The sequence below is a fragment of the Brassica napus genome, chromosome C5, assembly GCF_020379485.1.
Source record: "Brassica napus cultivar Da-Ae chromosome C5, Da-Ae, whole genome shotgun sequence".
NCBI lineage: Eukaryota > Viridiplantae > Streptophyta > Magnoliopsida > Brassicales > Brassicaceae > Brassica > Brassica napus.
In genome coordinates, this window is record NC_063448.1 from 9511701 (window position 1) to 9531186 (window position 19486).

Genomic DNA, 19486 nt, shown 5'->3' on the forward strand with positions numbered 1-19486 from the left:
CTACAGAACATTCATTCGATTCTACTGGCAAATCGATAAGCCATGTTTTTGTTGTTCTTCTAGATTTTTGTTTAATTTTTTCGTCAAGAAAAATCAAGTTTAGATCTACAAAAAAAAAGTCAACTCGTTAACCACGAAAGACAGAAAAATCTCGGCACAGACACGGGGAGAAGAACAAAATGGAAGACGTAGGAGATACGCGCATGGGGAAGCTGTGCAAGTGGGTTCCTCATTTTTGTCTGTTTATGCATTTTCGGACAGAAAAAATACTCCCATACTCCCTCTGTTTAGGGTTGTGCACAACTGCGAGAGAAACTTATTTTTTATCTTAAAAATATCATTAAAATATAAATTAAAAATTATTCAACCAATCACAAAACACACTATAAAATATTATTGGTTACATAGATTTTGATAAAGTTAAAAAATGTATTGATGTGTAAAAACATCAAAAACTTCATAAAACATCATTTATTTAGAAACAGAATGAGTACTGTGTGCTCATCCACAAACTCCCGACGCAAACACGCTATTAGGCGAAGCCCCTCCTCGAGTCTATTTAAGGTGACTCTTGTTGCTTTGTCATCCTCATTTTTACTAGAAGCCCAAACATGGATACAACCGATAAGCTTGTATTAAAAATGGGCCTTAGCCTAGCATCAGTATTTTTGAATTGGATTGAACACTAATCATCAGTACTTTGATATTTTCTGTCTGTGTTCTTCTTAATTCTTAACACATATTATTTAATTCTAAAAGCTTGCTTATGTATGAATTATGATATTCTTATACTCAGGTAGGTGTGTAGACTTTGGCCTAGGACGAAAAAAATATGCAGGTCCTTTCTAATATTCCTCCGATCCTACTTTAATTATTAGATCGGCTGGCGAAATCTTTTATATTCAGAGAGTATGTGCGTGTGGTTCCATTAACATTCTCAAGCCTATATTAATTTAAACTTAGATGTATATAAATATATACGTACCAAAATAGTTGTACCTAAAATCTGGTTTACCAGAAACCAGCGTCTTTGTTGACCTTTATCCTTTTTATCCGATGGAAAAAGAAACATCCAGACTCATTATAACTGTCGGGTTAATACTAAAGAAACACTATGCAGCCAAAGTCGGTTACTTGCAAGTACGGTTATCTCAAAATACGTAATCTCTTTTATTAGGAATCTGATTTTCTTTCAATGAAACTACTAAATTACTTGTTCTTAAAAGTTAAAATAGAGAGATACATACAAGCTCTAGCTCATGCCAATCTCTATACTTCCAGTGTATAGTTTTTTCTTGTCTTTCCAATATAGAGTTAACCAATGATTCCAACTAAGATTCAATATATCGTGAATATATTCATTTATATAAGCCTAATTTTTTCTTTAAACTCGGACAAAAAATCAAGGAAACAAAAATAAAGAACAACAAAATAATCTTCTATAATTAATAATCTATTAAAGTATGTAACGATCCTCGAGATTTTACTCATTAGCTCTCGACGATCGTCTCCAATCCAGGTCTCCAAGATCCATAGTTCAATTCGCATAGCACCTTCTCTTCAAGAGTGTCTCTTATTTCCACACCATGATGATGATGATCATCTTCATTACTCGATGATGAGTTTCTTCTTCTGTCTCCCGACACTGGAAACATACAAACAGGGAATACTCTCTTCAAATGGTTATACCGACTTTCTTTGAGTATCTCTGCTGCTTTCTCGGAGATGAGAGCGAGTTCTTCGTGTGTTAAGACAGAGAAGAGCATGTCTGTCGGAAGGAGAAGGTAGAGATGTCGTCTCGGCCGCAACAACTCGTCAGGAGAAACGGCGGTGACTCGGTGGCCTATTTGGAGGAGTGTCGAGTCCGTGATAAATTGACCTGAGTTTTGAGAGACGATATCTGAAGTTTTGATGGGCTTTGGGAAAACGTCGAGCGTTCCGGTGAAAGGAGATAAGATTTTGACTACTCCTGATGATGTGATCAATGGTGCGCATGAAGATGTGTTTCCCATTATTGTGATGATAAAGTAGAATTAAGAACGAGAGAAAGAGAAGGCCGCATACACAGAGAGAAGTTTCTCAGAAATGGGATGGCTTTTATAATTATGTGTATACATTATTAGTTTATGGATTAAGAGGTGATTAAGAGTTAATTATTCTTTCAGCTGGTTGTGTACAACTCACAGCTCTGGGTGTATCTTCCTCTCTCCTGTTTATACTTGTCGCTTCTTAACTTTGTTGGGGCTTTATCGGATAGATATATAGTAATCAAATTACAAAAAGTAATGTTTTCGTTTCAGTTTAATCCATATATATCTGGCTGCTACTTAATTAATTATCATATAATCAAGTCAAACTCGATAATTAATCAGATTCATCCCTTATAAGACCAGCTTCTTTGTCTATCTATCTTTGGTTCTACCAAACACTAGGAATTACTTGTATATTCAGTACTGGTCCAACATTTTCAAAATTTTATTGATGCCCCAAGCTCAGTTAAATTTTATACCCTTGTTATCCATGTAATTTTTTTTTATAATGCCCCATATACGACTAAAATTATCGGTTAAAATTATGATGCTTTAAACGGTCGGATCTTTTGACTATACTCAGGACCGGCCCGGTATATATTTATTTGTGATTTTTTGTCGTGACAAAGGTCATTTAGAACTAAATGTTCTTATTCAGCTCTGGGTACTTGTAATCCCTCGTTCAAACGAATGTACACTTTTTATTTTACGTATATTAAAACATTTAAAAGATCATAAAATCAAAGTTATGGCTTCACGATTTTCTTTCATTTTACACTACGTATAACAAGCACATGGATAAAGCCATGAAGGATGGGTGTGATTGGGATAAGCTGGACGATTGGGCTGAGCTCGAGTCACGACGCTACCTAACTCATCATCAGACATGGCTACTCTTGTTTCAGTTTCCTTTTTAATTTATTTACATTTTTACTTATTATAATATTAATTAGTTTATCTGTTTTTAGAATTTCCAAAAGCCAAAAACAGAGATTACACAAGTAGGTACCATGAAACAAATTAGTATATCATAATATACAAATACAGCTCATTAGATGTCTGGATACATCATACATCGTACATGTATAGATGTATCTTTGTTAGTTGCGACTTTTTTATATGATTATTAATCAACGTTGTATATTGTTATTGTAAAAGGCATGCCACTCCAGCGGCTCTGAAATCAACCCTGAAAGACACACTGCAGATACAAAAGGAAGGTGGGACAGGCAAATATCTAGGATTGCCGAACATTTTGGAAGATCAAAGAAAGACCTCTTCTCTTCTATCGTGGATCAGATAACACAAAAAGCTCGCGGCTGGTCTAATAGATTCCTCTCAACGGCCGGCAAAATGACGATGTTAAAGAGTGTCCTCTCACCTATTCCCTCTCATGCAATGTCATGTTTCAAACTTCCGGTATCTCTATGCAAAAGGATCCAATCAGCGCTCACTCAGTTCTGGTGGGATGACCGTATGGAAAAAAAAAAGAAGATGGCTTGGATTGCTTGGAATAAACTCATTCGCCCTAAGGAACATGGAGGACTGGATTTCAGAGACATCCAAAGTTTCAATGAAGCTTTCCTTGCAAAGCTCAGCTGGAGGATTATTAATAACCCTGACAAATTGTTGAGCCGCATTCTTCTTGGCAAATATTGCACCTCTGAAGATTTCCTATATGTTTCCGAGAAAAGCGAGATATCTCATGGATGGAGAGGAGTTCTAAAAGGGCGAGATCTGATAATGGAAAACGCAGGATGGGAAATAGGTAATGGGAAAAACATCAACATATGGAATAAACCTTGGCTCAGCTGTGACTCTCAGGAACGTCCAATGGGCCCGGCGCCGATGAATTTTCAACACCTCACTGTGGCAGATTTTCTGCTCTCTAATAATGAATGGGACTTAGATATGATACGACTGGTCCTCCCGTTTGAGGAGCACAAAATCTGCCTGCTCAAACCCAGTCGCACCGGGGCGCCCGATAAGCTAGCATGGTTAGGCACAGAGACATGAAGCTACACAACGAAGACGGGATACGCAAAAGCTCTCTCAAACCGAACGGACTTGATGAACATCACGCAAGAGGACCAGAACTTCAACTGGAAGAAGGCAGTTTGGGGGCTTAAGACTTCACCGAAGACAAAAATATTTGTATGGAAAGTTCTCCATGGCGCGATCCCGGCGGGAGAAGCTCTGCGCGCACGCCACATTAACGTAGAGGGGAAATGCAAGCGATGTAACATGGCTGAATCTATAGATCACTTGTTCTTTCATTGTTCTTATGCGAAACAGATATGGACTTCCTCCCATGTTTCTCCAAGAATTGAGTACAATGAATCTATAGATTCGCGTAGCCTCTGGATCAGCGTGAGCACAAGAAAGAACCTACCACCAACTGGAGTTGCAGAGGGACCCTTAGCGCCATGGATATTGTGGCACATCTGGACAGCGAGAAACAATCTGGTTTTCAATGACAAGCAACTCTCTTCTGAAGATACTCTGTCCAAAGCCATCCAAGCGGCAAGAGAATGGGGATCTGCTCAACAAAAGATTGCCCCAATGAAGAGTCCGATGGCGCAAAAGCTCACGCCAAATGCGAGTTGCGTCCTAGTTAAAAGTGATGCTGCCTGGAAAGAATCTTTGAACATTGCAGGACTGGGATGGACAGTGGAAAATCAGAGTGGAACCGCTCAATTCTCAGCTCCTGCTCACTATGTGAAAACAGCTTTGGCTGCGGAGGCTCTGGCTTTACGAGAAGCCATCTGGAAATGCCGGGAACTAGGACATGCGAGGATCAGGTGTGAATCGGACTCGGCAGTTCTAAACAAGGCAATCAAGGCGAAAACCTCTCTAGCTGGCCTCTATGGGGTCTTGGCTGATATCATATCTTTATCTTCTTGTTTTGAGTTTATCTCTTTTAACTGGATTCCCCGTGGGAAAAACATTGAAGCTGATATGCTAGCAAAACAGAGTTTGTCTGTTGAACTGGCCTTATTGGCTCCACCTACTTTGATTTGAGGATTTAATACAAGTGTGTTTCAAAAAAAAAAAAAAAAAGGCATGCCATATGTGAGAATGTATTCTGTAGATTTGATTATCAGAGTTAACTCATGTTGTGGCTACGACCATATATTTAGCTCCAGCCTCCAGATTATAATTTTCAGTATACGTACTTTCTAATTGATTAAGAAAATTACATACAAACAATTTAGTAGTGATGATAAGGTTAATTAGTATGTGCAAAATTGTTGTTGAGCACTCTTAACTTATGTCTTCACACGGGGATAAAAAATACACACTAATGTGCATGTGTATATGTTTATGCGGCTGTATGTTTGCTTACAGATATGCATTTGTCGCTGTCAGTGGTTCGAAGTATATGATTTTATTTGTAAAGTGCCCTGGACTTCAGACTCTACTTGTTTTGTATTCTTGCTCATTTTTTTATTATTTGCATCAATCTTGCAAATAAAAAAACTATACCGGATCCATTTGATGAACTGTCACAAGATTTCCTACTCAATTATATCTTAAAAAGCACAGTCACAAACACTTGGATAAAATTATATAAACACGTTAGTTATAATCAAAGTAAAAAGGGGATCTCAAGTAGCTATCGTCAACATATTTTAACAGGGAATCATTTCCTATTACATTATCCGGGAGTTGCAACGTCAAAATCTTGACAGTAGCTGAAAAACTAGCTTCCAAAAACGTTAGCTATCAGACTAACAAGGTATATACATATTTAAACATATTGTATACTTGACATATGTATATTATACACCAGAATATGTAAAATTAATAGTTTGAAGTAACCTCATAGTATCACTAATTCATAGTTCATATCGACTTGTGGTAATGTACATGTTTGTGATTGCATTACATGTAAACAAAAAAAATAAATTAAAACAAAAACCGTAATGAGATGAATTTAGATGTGGGCATTAAACTAATTAGAGAAAGTGTTGGTAAAGACATGCCGGCAATTATTACTATTATTAGAAATTTCAGAGTACATAACAATGATAATAATAATCAATAACCAAACAATTTTCAACAAATAAAAAAACCTACATAATAATGAATAAAGACATAATGCAGTATAGTAGTAGATCAGAAGAAGATTGTTGCCAATGCCACGAAAGCTGATGCGAAGCTAGCTCCGGCGAAGTCGATAGCCGGAGCCGAGTTTGTTGGTTTGGCCGTTGAAGAAGATGAAGCTCCGGTGGAACCGCTTCCTGTTCATGTATTAAAGAAACAAATATAAATACTCCACCACGTACAACTGTTATTATAAGATTATGCAATCATACCAGTGGAAGATGCCGGAGGAGTCATGGTAGTTCCCGGCGACGTCGAAGGTGTAGTGGTGCCTTAGTAAAATAAATAAAATTAAAAATAATAAAGATAAGGAACAAAAACGTGCGTGCACTAAGCTAAAACCCACTGTAAACGGCGTCGTATTAAGTGGCTTACCATTGCTGGATTTGCATAGCGAGATGTCCGCCTTGGCGCCACAAGCTTTAGGGAGAACAAGGGCGTTTTCTTTAGTGAGGTTAAGCGATTTGAGCATGTCGACATTGTTGAAGACCGAGCAAAGACACGTGGCGTCTTTCTCGACGATCTCCTTCATCGGCAGGCAACAGGACGCGGGCGGTGGAGGAGTCACCGAGTGAAGATAAGGCTGACATGGCATCAGTTTCTGTATACACGGCATTGAGTGAGCATCTCCTCCTCCCGCGCCTCCACCCATTGCCGGTGTAGGCTCAGCGTTAGACGAAGAAACAGAGAACAATACAAAAACGACGGCGACGGCGAATCTAACGACCTCCATTTTCAAAAAAGCAAAGAGATTAATATTTCAAACAGACGGTTATTTTGTTGTCTTCCTTTGAAAGTTGTGTGGATTGATGTAATACATCTTCACGTATCTTATATATAATACAGTACACACCGTTGGTTACAGGTTCGTTTGTTTTGCAATCTAATCGAGTTTCTCCCTGGTTTTCCGAGAAACAGTAACAAAATCAGTTCTGATCCGGTTCTTACGCAATGGATCGAAGACTAAGCTCTGGATTAGTGACTTTTAATTAGTTAAATCCTAATTTCAATCTAATTATAAGAGTTCACAGAAAAGATTGTTATTACGTGAACAGAACAGAGCATGAACATACGGTTTGTTGTAGTTTTCAACCACGTTCACGAATGACGAATCTCACCTGACAATTACAAAATCATCCTCATTTTTTTTTTTTAACAACATAGATTTATTAATTAGATTGTAAACAAATTACACAAATACAAAATACAACAAACAATATTAGATAAAATGATACATAAAACAATAGAACACGGAGAATAATTTGAGAAGATGATGTTGTTCCCAAGCTGGTGTTCCTTCATCTCCTAAAGCTTGTTTCCAAGCTGGTGTTCCTGGGAACAAATTTGTGCTTCAGTCGACTGATTTATCTCCAGTTATTATTCCTCCGTCAGAATTATCCTCCGATTCTTCGGCTACTTTTGTTCCATTGATAGGAGCATGGGCTAAACCTCTCACTTTTGCTCATCCGGCTACTCCACCAACACCGGCAACACCAAAGGATTTTGACCTTCAATACCTAAACAAACTCCTTAATTCCTTCTGGCCGACATTGATTGACGGACTTGGTCAAAACCAGAAGAAAAGAGATCACATAACTACTGTTAGAGAGTTTCCTCTTATACCAGTTCAGAAGATACCAGTTCCAGAACGCTAAGATTTCCGTGGGCTGCCAGAATGAACCCTGCCACCAGGAATCTTTATCGAGCTGCCGAGCCTACATTCAGACTCGACGGAACTCCTCAGGTTTCAATCCCTTCTCAAGTACTAACCTTAGGACCAGAAAATAAAAAAGAGTATGTTATTGGTCAGTTTCATCGCTGCTCTCTTCCTCCTGGAGGTTTAATTCATGCTGTAGTGAATAGGTTGTGGGGAAGATCTTGCAAAATAGGTTGTCGTAAGATAACCGAGTCATCTTATATGTTTCACATTCCTCATGATTCAACTCGACAATGGGTAGTTCAGGGAGGCATATGGCATGTTGATGACTGCTTGTTGTTTGTTTCACCTTGGAAACCAGTGAACTCACTTAAAGTTCCTGAAATTTCAACAATTCTGGTTTGGGTAACCCTCAAAAATGTTTCGGATTGTTGCTACTCAAGATTAGGCCTCAGCCATGTTGCATCAGGACTTGGTGAGCCTATGCAAACGCACAAACCTCGCCTTGATCCGACTTGTTTGGGAGAAGCAAAGCTACTGGTTGAAGTAGAACTTGATAAGCCCTTCCCAAAGCAAATTGCCTTAGATGACAAACAAGGTAATATATTTTTGGTGGATGTTGAGTACACTTGGATCCCGAGTATTTGCGGCAGATGTGGGCAATTAGGACATAAGGGAAGAATGTGTCTTCTCCCAGCTGTTCAAGAAACAAGTCACACTGAAGATTTGTCTAATAAATCACCAAGGAGTCAAACTGATAAAGAACAAGGTCAGTTCACTGTTGTCTCAGATCATGAGATGATACAAGTTGAAAATTCAGAAATGGAAACCCAAGCTGGTGTCGAGCAGGTTCTTTCAACGCCACCACACTTCCCTGCTCACTCTCCAATAGCTACTACTCAGAAGGATAGCTCTACTGTCTCTCACTCATCTTTGGATGCCAAATCTATTCCAGCCGCTACATTAGCATGTTCATCATCTGCTCCCACTTTCCACCAAATTATGGACAATGTTTCATCAGATATTATCATCAGTGAGGGTATTAAATTCTCAGGAAATGATCCTTTAACCATGACCTTTCTTTCAACCGAATCCAACCAAGAGCTTGGTGATACAGAGAGTGATCTCTGTATCACCGAACAAATGGATGAATTTGGAAGTATGACAAGAAGCGGTAGGTTGGTTAAGCCTACACAAAAGTATCAAGGAAACGAATGGTTCACAGTTCGCGGAAAAGGGAAACGAGGCCGTAGGGATCGAAGTTCTTAAATCAAGCGGACAAGTATCATTCTTATCTTGGTCAAACTAAAGAGTTGTACTAATCTTTTGAGTTTATCAGCTCCTTTGAATCTAACAATCACATCTTGTACTTTGTCTTTTTAAATAGAATGCCTTTTTTTCAAAAAAACTTGAGAAGATGATTCTCTTTGAGAGGTCTTGATTAATAGGTAAAAACTCTATTAGTTTTGTTGCAATGTTCAAATCTTTGTTGTATTATTCTTAGCAAAAAAAAAAAATCTTTGTTGTATTATCCTCATTTATTTATTGTATTTTATGCTTTATTGGAGCATTTGCCAGATAAGTTAAAAACCCTTTTTGGATATGGATTTCCACGTATGAGTGAGTCTACGATGTTAACTTATCTGTCGCAAATCGCAATGGCGCTTATTATAAAATTAATGGGGATTAATCAAAACGGATGTTGATATAGACGTTACAGAAACATATGCGTATGAAATTGGTTAGCTGACTGAAATTAATTATTGTACATCGGTGGAGAAAGGAAAGGACAATCGGAGAACAAAAAAAATGGGAGGTGACGGTGGCGCCGTCGTTGGGTTCGTTGGTTTGGATCTCTTCAGCTTCGAATTAGCTTCTTCGCTTCTTCGTTCTGGGTTTAAGGTTCAAGCATTTGAGGTCAGCTTCTTCTTTTTTTTTTTTTTTTTTTGATTGGCGTGTATGTATGGGTTGATCGGGTTTCATAATATTGGTACCAAACATGTGAAAATTCATGGGTTCGATCTCAGAGAAATTCAGCTGTTTCTTACACGTTTGTTTCTATTTTCACAACACATAAGTGTTTGGTTCGACTGAAATGATTTGATTAGTAGTACCTTCTCTCTGAGGGGACTGCAAAGTTTTGTGATTATTGCTTTTGTCTAGAAAGAAACAAACAAGGCTTGTTTTCTTCAGCTTTTCTAAAATCCGAGGAGAAAAACTAAGCGGTTGTATCTGTATTCCACAGATAAGTACAGAGATGGTGGAGAAGTTCACTGAATTGGGAGGATGCAAATGTGACAGTCCTGCAGATGTTGGCAAAGGTAGCAGATTGTGTGTGTGTTATAAGTAATTAGAAACACTTTAAGATACATGGAACCAAAAGTTTAGAACTATCTGTTTACTATCTTTTCTCTCTGTTTACTCTCTTTGTTACTATTAAGCAGGTGCAGCAGCTGTGGTGGTTTTACTTTCCCACCCTGACCAAATTCAAGATGTTATTTTTGGCGATGAGGGTGTTATTAAAGGTTATTATTCCCCAAGTTTCTTTACCTCATCTCAGGATTATTGTGTAAGAGACTCTTTGCGTTATCTCTCTTTTTAGGTATACAGAAGGGCGCTGTTTTGCTTTTGTCTTCCACAATACCGCCTTTGCACCTCCAGAAGCTAGAGAAACAAATTACAGGTTGTTACAAATTTGGATACTTTTGAGGCATCGTTTGCATTTCAGTCGTGAACTGAAAATGGGGTTTGGTTTCCGATGCAGAGGGAAAAGAGCAGATTTTTGTAGTCGATGCCTATGTTTTAAAAGGAATGTCTGAGCTTCTTGATGGAAAACTAATGGTATAATTTCTCCTCTCTTGCTAAGTCTTTAATGTCGGTGGAGTATCACCGAGCTAGTTTGATCTCCATTCATTGTTTAAAGTGGCTGGTCATTGTACTTGTAATAACCCGTTTCATTTTAACTTTATAAGATCATAGCATCTGGAAGGTCAGATTCAATCACAAGAGCACAACCCTATCTTACTGGTAAAATGTTAACTCAAGTTTATAGACCCTCTCAATGTAGACTTTATGAGGATTAATTTTGTTACTGAGACAGTTTCCTTCTTTTCGTGAAGCAATGTGTCAGAAGCTTTATACCTTTGTGGGAGAAATTGGTGCTGGAAGGTATGGAATTTGGGGTGATAAATAACCTTTTGGTGTTGGTCAAGTTGTTTGCTGAAATATCATAAAACCTATGAATTCCCTGATCATAATATGCATGAAACAAAACGTTTGATGATTCTACCTGTTCCCCTACATTATAGAAAACTCATTGATCTCGTTGCTTTTTTTTTCTGCACCAGTAAAGTTAAAATGGTGAACGAGCTGCTTGAGGGCATTCATCTTGTTGCTGCTGTGGAGGCTATATCTTTAGGTTCTCAGGCGGGTGTGCATCCATGGATATTGTATGACATCATTTCCAATGCTGCTGGAAATTCATGGTATGCATGCTACAAGGGCCTTCCTTCGATTACGAGTAATACAAAAGTATTCCAGTACCAAAACCAGAAAGATTTTTGACAGTATGACTGTTGAAATGATAGTGTTGACGGCAATTCATGCAGTAGTAGAACTTTAGTATACACTCATTAAGGAGAAGAAAAAATAATAGGCAGAATAGTTTTATTCTGAAAGTTTTGAGAATAGAATAGACTAAAGAGTTCCATGAAAGCTTATGCCATGTTAGCATGTCAATATTCCTACAATGGCTGTCAGAGAATTAACTTGTCTTGTGTGCATTTTGTTTTCAGGATTTACAAGAATCATATACCGTTGTTGCTGAAAAGTGATATAGATGGTCACTTCCTCGATGTTCTCTCTCAGAATCTGGTATGATACACCAAATTGAAAGTGACTATATATCTTTCAAATTGATTTAGCAAAGAGAGAAAAACAAAATCTAGATCCAGTTAATGAGTCATTTTAAACTCACTGTGATTAAATCTTGATGTTTAGCACATAAATTAATGAAACGCTAACTGATTTTCCAAATGGTTAGGGCATTGTTGAAGATAAAGCCAAATCGCTCCCATTTCCTGTCCCGCTGTTGGCAGTTGCACGTCAACAACTAATCCTCGGTACATATCAATATGATCTTATGTATGGTACAATGATAGTGACCTCTTTCCACTTGTCTAATTTTATGCATAACTTCTCCTTGTCCAGGAATATCACAAATGCACGGAGATGATACATCTATTTCATTGGCTAAGGTCCCTTATAGAGTTCTTTTCTTTTTTTTTTCGGAACTTGTGGCAAATTTAAAGGAACGGAAAACTACTGTCATAGACCATGTATTTGACACATACCAGTCTAATGAAAGGTTTGCGTAATGATTAAACAGATCTGGGAAAAAGTGCTTGGTGTTGGCATACTAGAAGCAGCCAATAAAGAACTTTACAAGCCGGAGGATCTGGCCAAAGAAATTACTACTCAAGCAAAGCATGTGAAAAGAATTGGTTTTATTGGTCTCGGAGCAATGGGTTTTGGTATGGCAGCGCACCTATTGAAATCAAACTTTTCTGTCCGTGGTTATGACGTAAGCCTCTGATAAACTCTCCACTGTTAATGCTCTAGTGAGTCTATGGTATTCATGTTTTGGGTGACTTTTCATACAATTATTAACTTATTGATGTATTAGCGTTAGATCATTCAGATATTATACATGTAGGAATTGCTAATAGGTGGCTTAACTTTAAAAAAGCCTGTGCATCTTGAGTAGAAAAAATGATATTGTTAGATGAAATGTTTGATACTGATACTGAATTGCAGGTATACAAGCCAACGCTCGTCAGATTTGAGAGTGTCGGGGGATTGGCGGCAAATTCTCCAGCTGATGTGACAAAAGGTAGTCCTCAAAATCAGGACAAGTGAAACAGATTACAGTGTAGATGTGTCTTGTAGCTCTCAGAACTTTGAGATGAAAATCCTTCTTTGATCCTGTGAATCCAGTAAATTTTCCCCTGATATATGTTTTTATTTGCATCTGCTTCTACAGATGTTGATGTTCTTGTAATTATGGTAACAAATGAGGTTCAGGCCGAGGATGTCTTGTATGGGCATCTTGGAGCAGTTGAAGGTATACATCTCTGTTATCCTAGCTTTAAGATTAGAGCTGATTTTCCTAAGTTTTTCTTTAACAATATTTCAGTTATTCCATCTGGAACAACTGTTGTACTTGCGTCAACAGTCTCTCCCGCATTTGTTAGTCAGCTTGAAAGGCGTCTAGAAAGTAAGTTATACTCTGGGCTGATCTTAATGGTCAGATGCTTCGCTGATCATTTTACTTCCATCATGATATTTTACTGTCACTTGATTGAGTTCTATAATTTACTTGGTAATCTTTTAGATGAGGGTAAGGACCTAAAGCTGGTAGATGCTCCTGTTTCTGGTGGTGTTAAGAGGGCTGCCATGGGAGAACTTACGGTACGAAGTCTAGAAACCTACATACCGTGTCTGTAATGAAGCTGAAGTTATATGCTTTTTTTCTCAGATAATGGCTTCAGGTACCGAAGACGCACTCAAGTCTGCGGGGATGGTGTTGTCAGGTGATGATCTCATTTTCACTTTTCTCGTGAAATAGTTTCTTGTTCATATCAGTAACCTGTACGTACCTGATTATATTGGTTTTGTGCAGCATTAAGTGAGAAGCTTTATGTGATTAGAGGAGGTTGCGGTGCAGGAAGGTAATTTGTTATGCTCTTTTTTATCGCCATCACGATCCTTTATATACTGACATAGACATCATTTCACTTTCTTTGTTACGTGGTTACTTGATGTTCCATAGTGGTGTTAAAATGGTCAATCAACTGCTTGCGGGAGTTCATATTGCATCAGCTGCCGAAGCAATGGCATTTGGAGCTCGGTTAGGTCTGAATACTCGAAAGCTATTCAATGTTATTTCCAACTGCGGTGGAACATCTTGGTATGTTTTACTTAGATTTTATGGAATAAGTTTTTCTTTTCTCATCTCTGGAAAAGTATGTGGTACCATAAACGGCAATAGCATTTCTGATGTGCACCACTCCGATGCTCTGCATAATCTCAGATAATAGTCTGTCTTCGTTTTTTTCTTCTTTTTCTGTATCATTACTTGTCCTAGTCTGCCAAAAGATGATATTGCCAAACAGGCTCCAGTTTGCTATATTTTGTTATTTCGGAGCCTCTAAAAGCTTAAGGTTATTAAAAGCAATTGTAGGATTAACAATCTTAAGCCTAAAGTATTGTCTTTCTGAAACCCTAGATTTTGCTTGATATTTATCTTTACAAGTTTATGAAATAACGTTTGTGTTGGCCTGCTATTTGATAAAATTGAATGGCTTCTATTCTTGCAGGATGTTTGAGAATCGCGTTCCACATATGCTGGATAATGATTATACACCATACTCTGCTCTTGATATTTTTGTTAAGGATTTGGTAAGTTTAGCAACTGTAGTCAATTTTGTAAATTTGATCTTTTGTTTTATATTAAATTTAGCAAGAGTTTTGACTGTAGGGAATTGTTACCCGAGACGGTTCATCTCGTAAAGTTCCACTCCATATATCGACAGTGGCACATCAGCTATTCTTAGCCGGTAGACTAATCTTTTTACTTTTCTCAATTCATCTTGAACGTGCATTATTTCGGTCCTACCATTTCAACAATATGGTTTCATGTGTTTCAAATTTCCTGAAAAATATATTGGCAGTGCTTCTTCTTTAATGTTTTGGAGAAGGAGAAAAATAGTTTTACTTTTAGTGAGCTATACTACTATAGTTCCTTTTTCTATTGTGCCCCGTATAGATGGAGACAGTTATACTTAGAGAAATTTTCATTTGCAGGCTCCGCTGCGGGCTGGGGACGGATAGATGATGCTGGAGTGGTCAAGGTATAATTGTCATATATGCACTGATTTGTAGCGTCAAGCTTATAGTGATTAAGTTTGAGACAGTTTTTGCCTGTTTGTATCTGTCTTTTAAAAGAAATCCTATTTCTATTTGAGAGGACAAGTGAAAAAGTTTACTAGTAAAGCAAATACATACAGTTTATTGAGATGACATGCTCTTAATGAATAGTAGAAGCTGAAACATTTTGCATTTTAATCTTATAGCATATGAACTATTGGACTCAAGATCTACATACAGTATTTGCTGATTATCCTTCTTAACCATAGATGGTAGCGTGAAGCTATAACAGTATTAAGATTTCTGTTCTGCTTGGGTTTGATTTTATTTATAGGTATATGAAACCCTTGGAGGGGTTAAAGTAGAAGGGAGGCTTCCTGTTCTGAAGAAACAAGACGTATTAAAATCTCTTCCATCTGAATGGCCTTTCGACCCCACAGAGGACATACATAGATTAAATATGGGAAAGTCAAAGACGTTGGTTGTTCTAGATGATGATCCAACTGGGACACAAACAGTTCATGACGTAGAGGTTTTAACAGAATGGTTAGTCTTGCATGTTTTCTCTATAAAGTCTGAAGTTATCTTGCTATTACAAAATTTATCATGAATCTGACTAAGTGAGTTGACAAGTTGCTAGCTTAGAACACAATGCCAGAATTTGATATTTGGTTATTGGTTTCACCTACATTTTGACAGGAGTGTTGAGTCTATTTCTGAGCAGTTCAGAAAGAAGCCTGCGTGCTTCTTCATATTGACAAATTCGAGGTCATTGAGCTCTGAGAAGGTCAAGACATGCCTATCTTGTGCACTTTACTTATTGAAGAGTTCTAAATTCCTGGAACAATGAAAAGCTGATTCTACATCAGCTTTTAGCAATTTAAAGCTCTAACTGCATATTTCTTAAACAGGCTAGTGCACTGATCAAAGATATCTGTACCAACCTATGTGCTGCATCAAAAGAATCTGGCAATGCTGACTACACAATTGTTCTGCGTGGTGATTCAACATTGCGTGGTCATTTTCCTCAGGCAAGTTTGGTGCCCTTAGAATAAAATGGCAGACCATCATGTAACTGGTTGATTTGAACTTGAAATTATGATCCATGCAGGAAGCAGATGCTGCTGTCTCTATACTTGGGGAAATGGACGCATGGATTATTTGCCCTTTCTTCCTTCAAGGAGGACGTTATACTATTGATGATGTGCACTATGTTGCAGATTCTGATAGGTACATCTTTGTGAACAAAGAGTGTGTGTGTTTTAACTTCCTGAATTAGGAAAAGTTCCCTCCAGAAAATGAAGTTTGATAATGTTCAACTCTTCATCATGAATATTTGCAGACTAGTTCCTGCAGGAGAGACAGAGTTTGCCAAAGACGCATCCTTTGGATATAAATCCTCAAATCTCCGTGAGGTCTGAATTCTTCCAACAGCAGAATCATCTAATCTAATTTGACCTCAACGAAATAGTAGTAACGAACAAATCTTATATGATTCCAGTGGGTTGAGGAAAAAACAGCTGGCGCCGTTCCTGCTAACAGCGTTGAGTCGATATCAATCCAACTTCTAAGAACAGGTGGCCCTGATGCAGTGTGTGAGTTCTTATGCAGTTTAAAGAAGGTAATATTTCCAGCATATTTTGCTATGGCTTTCAGTGAACTGTACTGGTGTTCAGAATTGGTGGAATCCGTCATTCCAAACTTTATTTCCATTTCAGGGATCTGCATGTATTGTCAATGCAGCTAGTGATAGAGACATGGCTGTATTTGCAGCGGGTATGATCCAGGTAAGCCGGCCTATTATTCTTTCAGTTTTTATTTACTGTTCCTTATTGATCCATTAGAGTATGCATTTTTGTTTTTATCTTATATTTTTGGTCCTTTAGCTTGATCAAACATTATCTTTGGCAGGCAGAACAGAAAGGGAAATCTTTCTTATGCCGTACAGCTGCTAGCTTTGTGTCTGCTCGAATAGGGATTATTCCAAAAGATCTTGTGTTGCCGAAAGATTTCGCATCTGACAAAGAAAGTTGTGGTGCGCTAATAGTTGTAGGCTCCTATGTCCCAAAAACAACAAAGCAGGTTAACTTTCGTTACTAACTCTAATTTCTCTGTTCTGTTAAGTAAAATAAAGTTAAAAGAGTCCCGAGTCATTTTCTTTAAACCAACAGGTTGAAGAACTTCAATCACAACATAAGCAGAAGTTAAGGAGCATTGAGGTAAAACAAGTACATATGGCTAACAGGGATATTTGTTATAGTGGCTAAGTTCTAGTTATGATCAACAGATCTCTGTAGAGAAAGTTGCTCTCAAGTCCTCCGAAGTGAGAGCTGCAGAAATCAGTAGAGCGGTTGAGATGGCTGATGCTTTCCTTCGGGCTGGCAGAGAGACTCTAATTATGAGCAGTCGCGAGCTCATCACGGGAAAAAGTTGTTTCTCCATTCCTACTGTTTATATTTGTGTTTTTACTTGGTAACAGAGTAATGATGGAAGAATATCATCATTAACGGGCCTGCTATTTATTTTGACAGCATCTTCGGAGAGTCTTGATATTAATAGCAAAGTGAGCTCCGCTCTCGTTGAAGTAGTGAGCCAGATAACTACCAGACCTCGTTATATTCTTGCTAAGGTACTTTTGCATACACTTGTTACTTCTCTGTTCAGCTTACCATATCATAAACTTACTGGCACAATCTGTCAATGTACAATACAGTCGATGATTGCAACTGTTTTATACTTCGTTGCATTTTGACACTGCAACACATGCTTGTTTAGGGTGGAATTACGTCATCAGACACAGCAACAAAAGCACTTAAAGCAAGACGCGCACTTGTGATTGGTCAAGCCCTTGCTGGTGTTCCAGTATGGAAGTTAGGTCCAGAAAGTAGACATCCCGGAGTCCCCTACATTGTTTTCCCGGGTAAACCTTAGTTTGTGTAATAAAAAAAATATTCAACTAAAGAAAATAGGTATCCGTAACTGAAAAGAAAAATATATTCCCTACATGTAACAGGTAATGTTGGCAGCAGCACAGCTCTTGCAGAAGTTGTGAAGTCCTGGTCAGTAGTAGCTGGACGATCAACAAAAGAGCTACTTCTTGTGAGTATCCCTCTTTTCCTCCAGCCTGATTTTTCTTGTTCATATATTGATGTTGTGTTTTTATTTGATACAGAACGCGGAAAATGGTGGCTATGCGATTGGAGCATTCAATGTGTATAACCTTGAAGGAATAGAAGCTGTTGTAGAAGCTGCAGAGGAAGAAAATAGTCCTGCCATTTTACAGGTTAGTGTTGTGACCATATGAGCGTTATCCGACACTGATAAAAACCAAAGCATAACTCTGTTCTCAATTGTTCAAAAATGCATGACAGAAAAAAAATGAAAGCTGATTTTTCCGCTGTTCTTATGGCTATGCTTTTAGGTCCATCCAGGTGCGTTCAAGCAAGGAGGTAATCCATTGGTATCATGTTGCATCTCCGCAGCTGAGCAAGCCAGGGTAAGTAACTTTGATTATGCATTGGATGTATATTTTATTCAAAGTCATGTATCTTGAGTTTGCTCTGCTATCACGAATCGAACGAAAAAACTACTAACTCGGCAACTTGAGAAAAGAAGCAAGATTGTCCGGAATAAATATTGAATTTTTTGTTACCAATATGCATAATGTGGCAGGTTCCTATGTCAGTGCATTTTGACCATGGAACAACAAAACATGAGCTATTAGAAGCTCTTGAGCTCGTAAGTTTGAGATATATGTCGCCTACGTTCATTCTCTTTGTACTTAGTTTTATGTTGAAAGCTTCATACCAATTGATCTCTGTGCAGGGATTTGATTCAGTGATGGTAGATGGTTCTCATCTTTCCTTCACGGAAAATGTGTCATACACAAAAACGATAACAGAGTTGGCACGTTCTAAAAACATTATGGTGGAAGCTGAATTAGGTAGACTCTCAGGTACAGAGGATGGCTTGACCGTTGAAGATTATGAAGCAAAGCTCACCAACGTTCATCAGGTCTTTGTTGTTTTTAAGCACCTCTCACATTTTACTATTCAGGTCTTCTAAAACAAACATCAATGAGTTTTTTTCAGGCTCAGGAATTCATGGAGACTGGTATAGATGCTCTGGCTGTGTGTATAGGAAATGTCCATGGAAAATACCCGGAGTCCGGCCCAAACCTCAAGCTTGACTTACTTAAGGTTAAACATATTCTTATACTGAGTGCAGTTTAGTGAGTTTGCGTCACTTATTCTAAATGATTTTTTTATGTGCATAGGAACTTCACAATTTAAGTTCAAAGAAAGGCGTCGTTCTTGTTCTTCATGGAGCTTCTGGTTTACCTGAGAAACTTATCAAGGTATCCAGAGTTGTATCAAGATTTTGTTATGGCTTTAACTCTTTATGGGTATTAATTGTTGGTCTCATGTTGTCGTCAGGAATGCATTGAGAATGGAGTGAGGAAGTTCAACGTGAACACAGAAGTAAGAAAGGCTTACATGGATGCTCTTACCTCCGGAAAAAAGACCGACCTTGTTGACCTCATGTCGGCAACAAAAACAGCCATGAAAGCTGTGATCGCTGACAAGATTCGTCTCTTTGGCTCTGCCGGAAAAGCTTAATTTGTTAATGGACAATGCACAGTGAGAGTATGTTTACAGTTGTAAATCATATCCGCACATCCAAATAACCCATCAAATGCATTGTATGCAATGTACAATTGTTGAAAAATAAAGAAAACTTTTTTTTAAAGAAATTCGAATTTCTT

The 19486-nt window shown here is 38.0% G+C and overlaps 4 protein-coding genes across 4 annotated transcripts; 2 read left to right on the forward strand and 2 right to left on the reverse strand.

Moving 5' to 3' along the window:
• Positions 1–893: 893 nt before the first annotated feature.
• LOC106427130 lies at positions 894–2238 on the reverse strand. The gene has a single exon (XM_013867859.3). The coding sequence runs from the start codon at positions 2010–2012 to the stop codon at positions 1491–1493; it is 522 nt and encodes a 173-aa protein (XP_013723313.1). The 5' UTR covers positions 2013–2238; the 3' UTR covers positions 894–1490.
• Positions 2239–3383: 1145 nt separating this feature from the next.
• Positions 3384–4046, forward strand: LOC125587058 (uncharacterized mitochondrial protein AtMg00310-like). The gene has a single exon (XM_048757186.1). It carries the CDS (start codon positions 3384–3386, stop codon positions 4044–4046), a length of 663 nt encoding a protein of 220 aa, XP_048613143.1.
• Positions 4047–6017: 1971 nt separating this feature from the next.
• LOC106427122 (non-specific lipid transfer protein GPI-anchored 3) lies at positions 6018–6955 on the reverse strand. The gene is made up of 3 exons (XM_013867851.3): positions 6513–6955; positions 6350–6409; positions 6018–6274 (listed from the first exon to the last, which is right to left on the reverse strand). Exons 1-3 carry the CDS (start codon positions 6868–6870, stop codon positions 6150–6152), a joined length of 543 nt encoding a protein of 180 aa, XP_013723305.1. The 5' UTR covers positions 6871–6955; the 3' UTR covers positions 6018–6149.
• A 2467-nt stretch (positions 6956–9422) lies between these two features.
• LOC106427137 lies at positions 9423–19474 on the forward strand. The gene is made up of 42 exons (XM_048758230.1): positions 9423–9711; positions 10040–10115; positions 10239–10319; positions 10397–10477; positions 10559–10635; positions 10767–10821; positions 10914–10962; positions 11142–11279; positions 11589–11667; positions 11837–11915; positions 12004–12050; positions 12182–12376; positions 12610–12685; positions 12836–12916; positions 12989–13069; positions 13187–13263; positions 13331–13385; positions 13475–13523; positions 13625–13762; positions 14172–14253; positions 14333–14411; positions 14659–14705; positions 15056–15267; positions 15421–15508; positions 15633–15752; positions 15833–15951; positions 16064–16136; positions 16223–16342; positions 16440–16508; positions 16633–16803; positions 16893–16940; positions 17009–17150; positions 17253–17350; positions 17497–17641; positions 17735–17820; positions 17894–18004; positions 18143–18217; positions 18394–18459; positions 18547–18735; positions 18813–18920; positions 18998–19078; positions 19158–19474. Exons 1-42 carry the CDS (start codon positions 9604–9606, stop codon positions 19338–19340), a joined length of 4134 nt encoding a protein of 1377 aa, XP_048614187.1. The 5' UTR covers positions 9423–9603; the 3' UTR covers positions 19341–19474.
• The last annotated feature ends 12 nt before the right edge of the window (positions 19475–19486 follow it).

What these genes read in the sequence shown, in the direction of transcription:
- LOC106427130 (XM_013867859.3), bottom strand. Translation starts at nt 2,012, where the DNA reads ATGGGAAACACATCTTCATGCGCACCATTGATCACATCATCAGGAGTA.
- LOC125587058 (XM_048757186.1), top strand. Translation starts at nt 3,384, where the DNA reads ATGACGATGTTAAAGAGTGTCCTCTCACCTATTCCCTCTCATGCAATG.
- LOC106427122 (XM_013867851.3), bottom strand. Translation starts at nt 6,870, where the DNA reads ATGGAGGTCGTTAGATTCGCCGTCGCCGTCGTTTTTGTATTGTTCTCT. An exon ending in GCTATGCAAATCCAGCAATG is followed by an intron (nt 6,410 to 6,512) that starts GTAAGCCACTTA and finishes TATTTTACTAAG; the next exon opens with GCACCACTACACCTTCGACG. An exon ending in TCCTCCGGCATCTTCCACTG is followed by an intron (nt 6,275 to 6,349) that starts GTATGATTGCAT and finishes ATACATGAACAG; the next exon opens with GAAGCGGTTCCACCGGAGCT.
- LOC106427137 (XM_048758230.1), top strand. Translation starts at nt 9,604, where the DNA reads ATGGGAGGTGACGGTGGCGCCGTCGTTGGGTTCGTTGGTTTGGATCTC. An exon ending in GTAGAGGTTTTAACAGAATG is followed by an intron (nt 15,268 to 15,420) that starts GTTAGTCTTGCA and finishes ACATTTTGACAG; the next exon opens with GAGTGTTGAGTCTATTTCTG. An exon ending in AGAAGTTAAGGAGCATTGAG is followed by an intron (nt 16,941 to 17,008) that starts GTAAAACAAGTA and finishes TATGATCAACAG; the next exon opens with ATCTCTGTAGAGAAAGTTGC.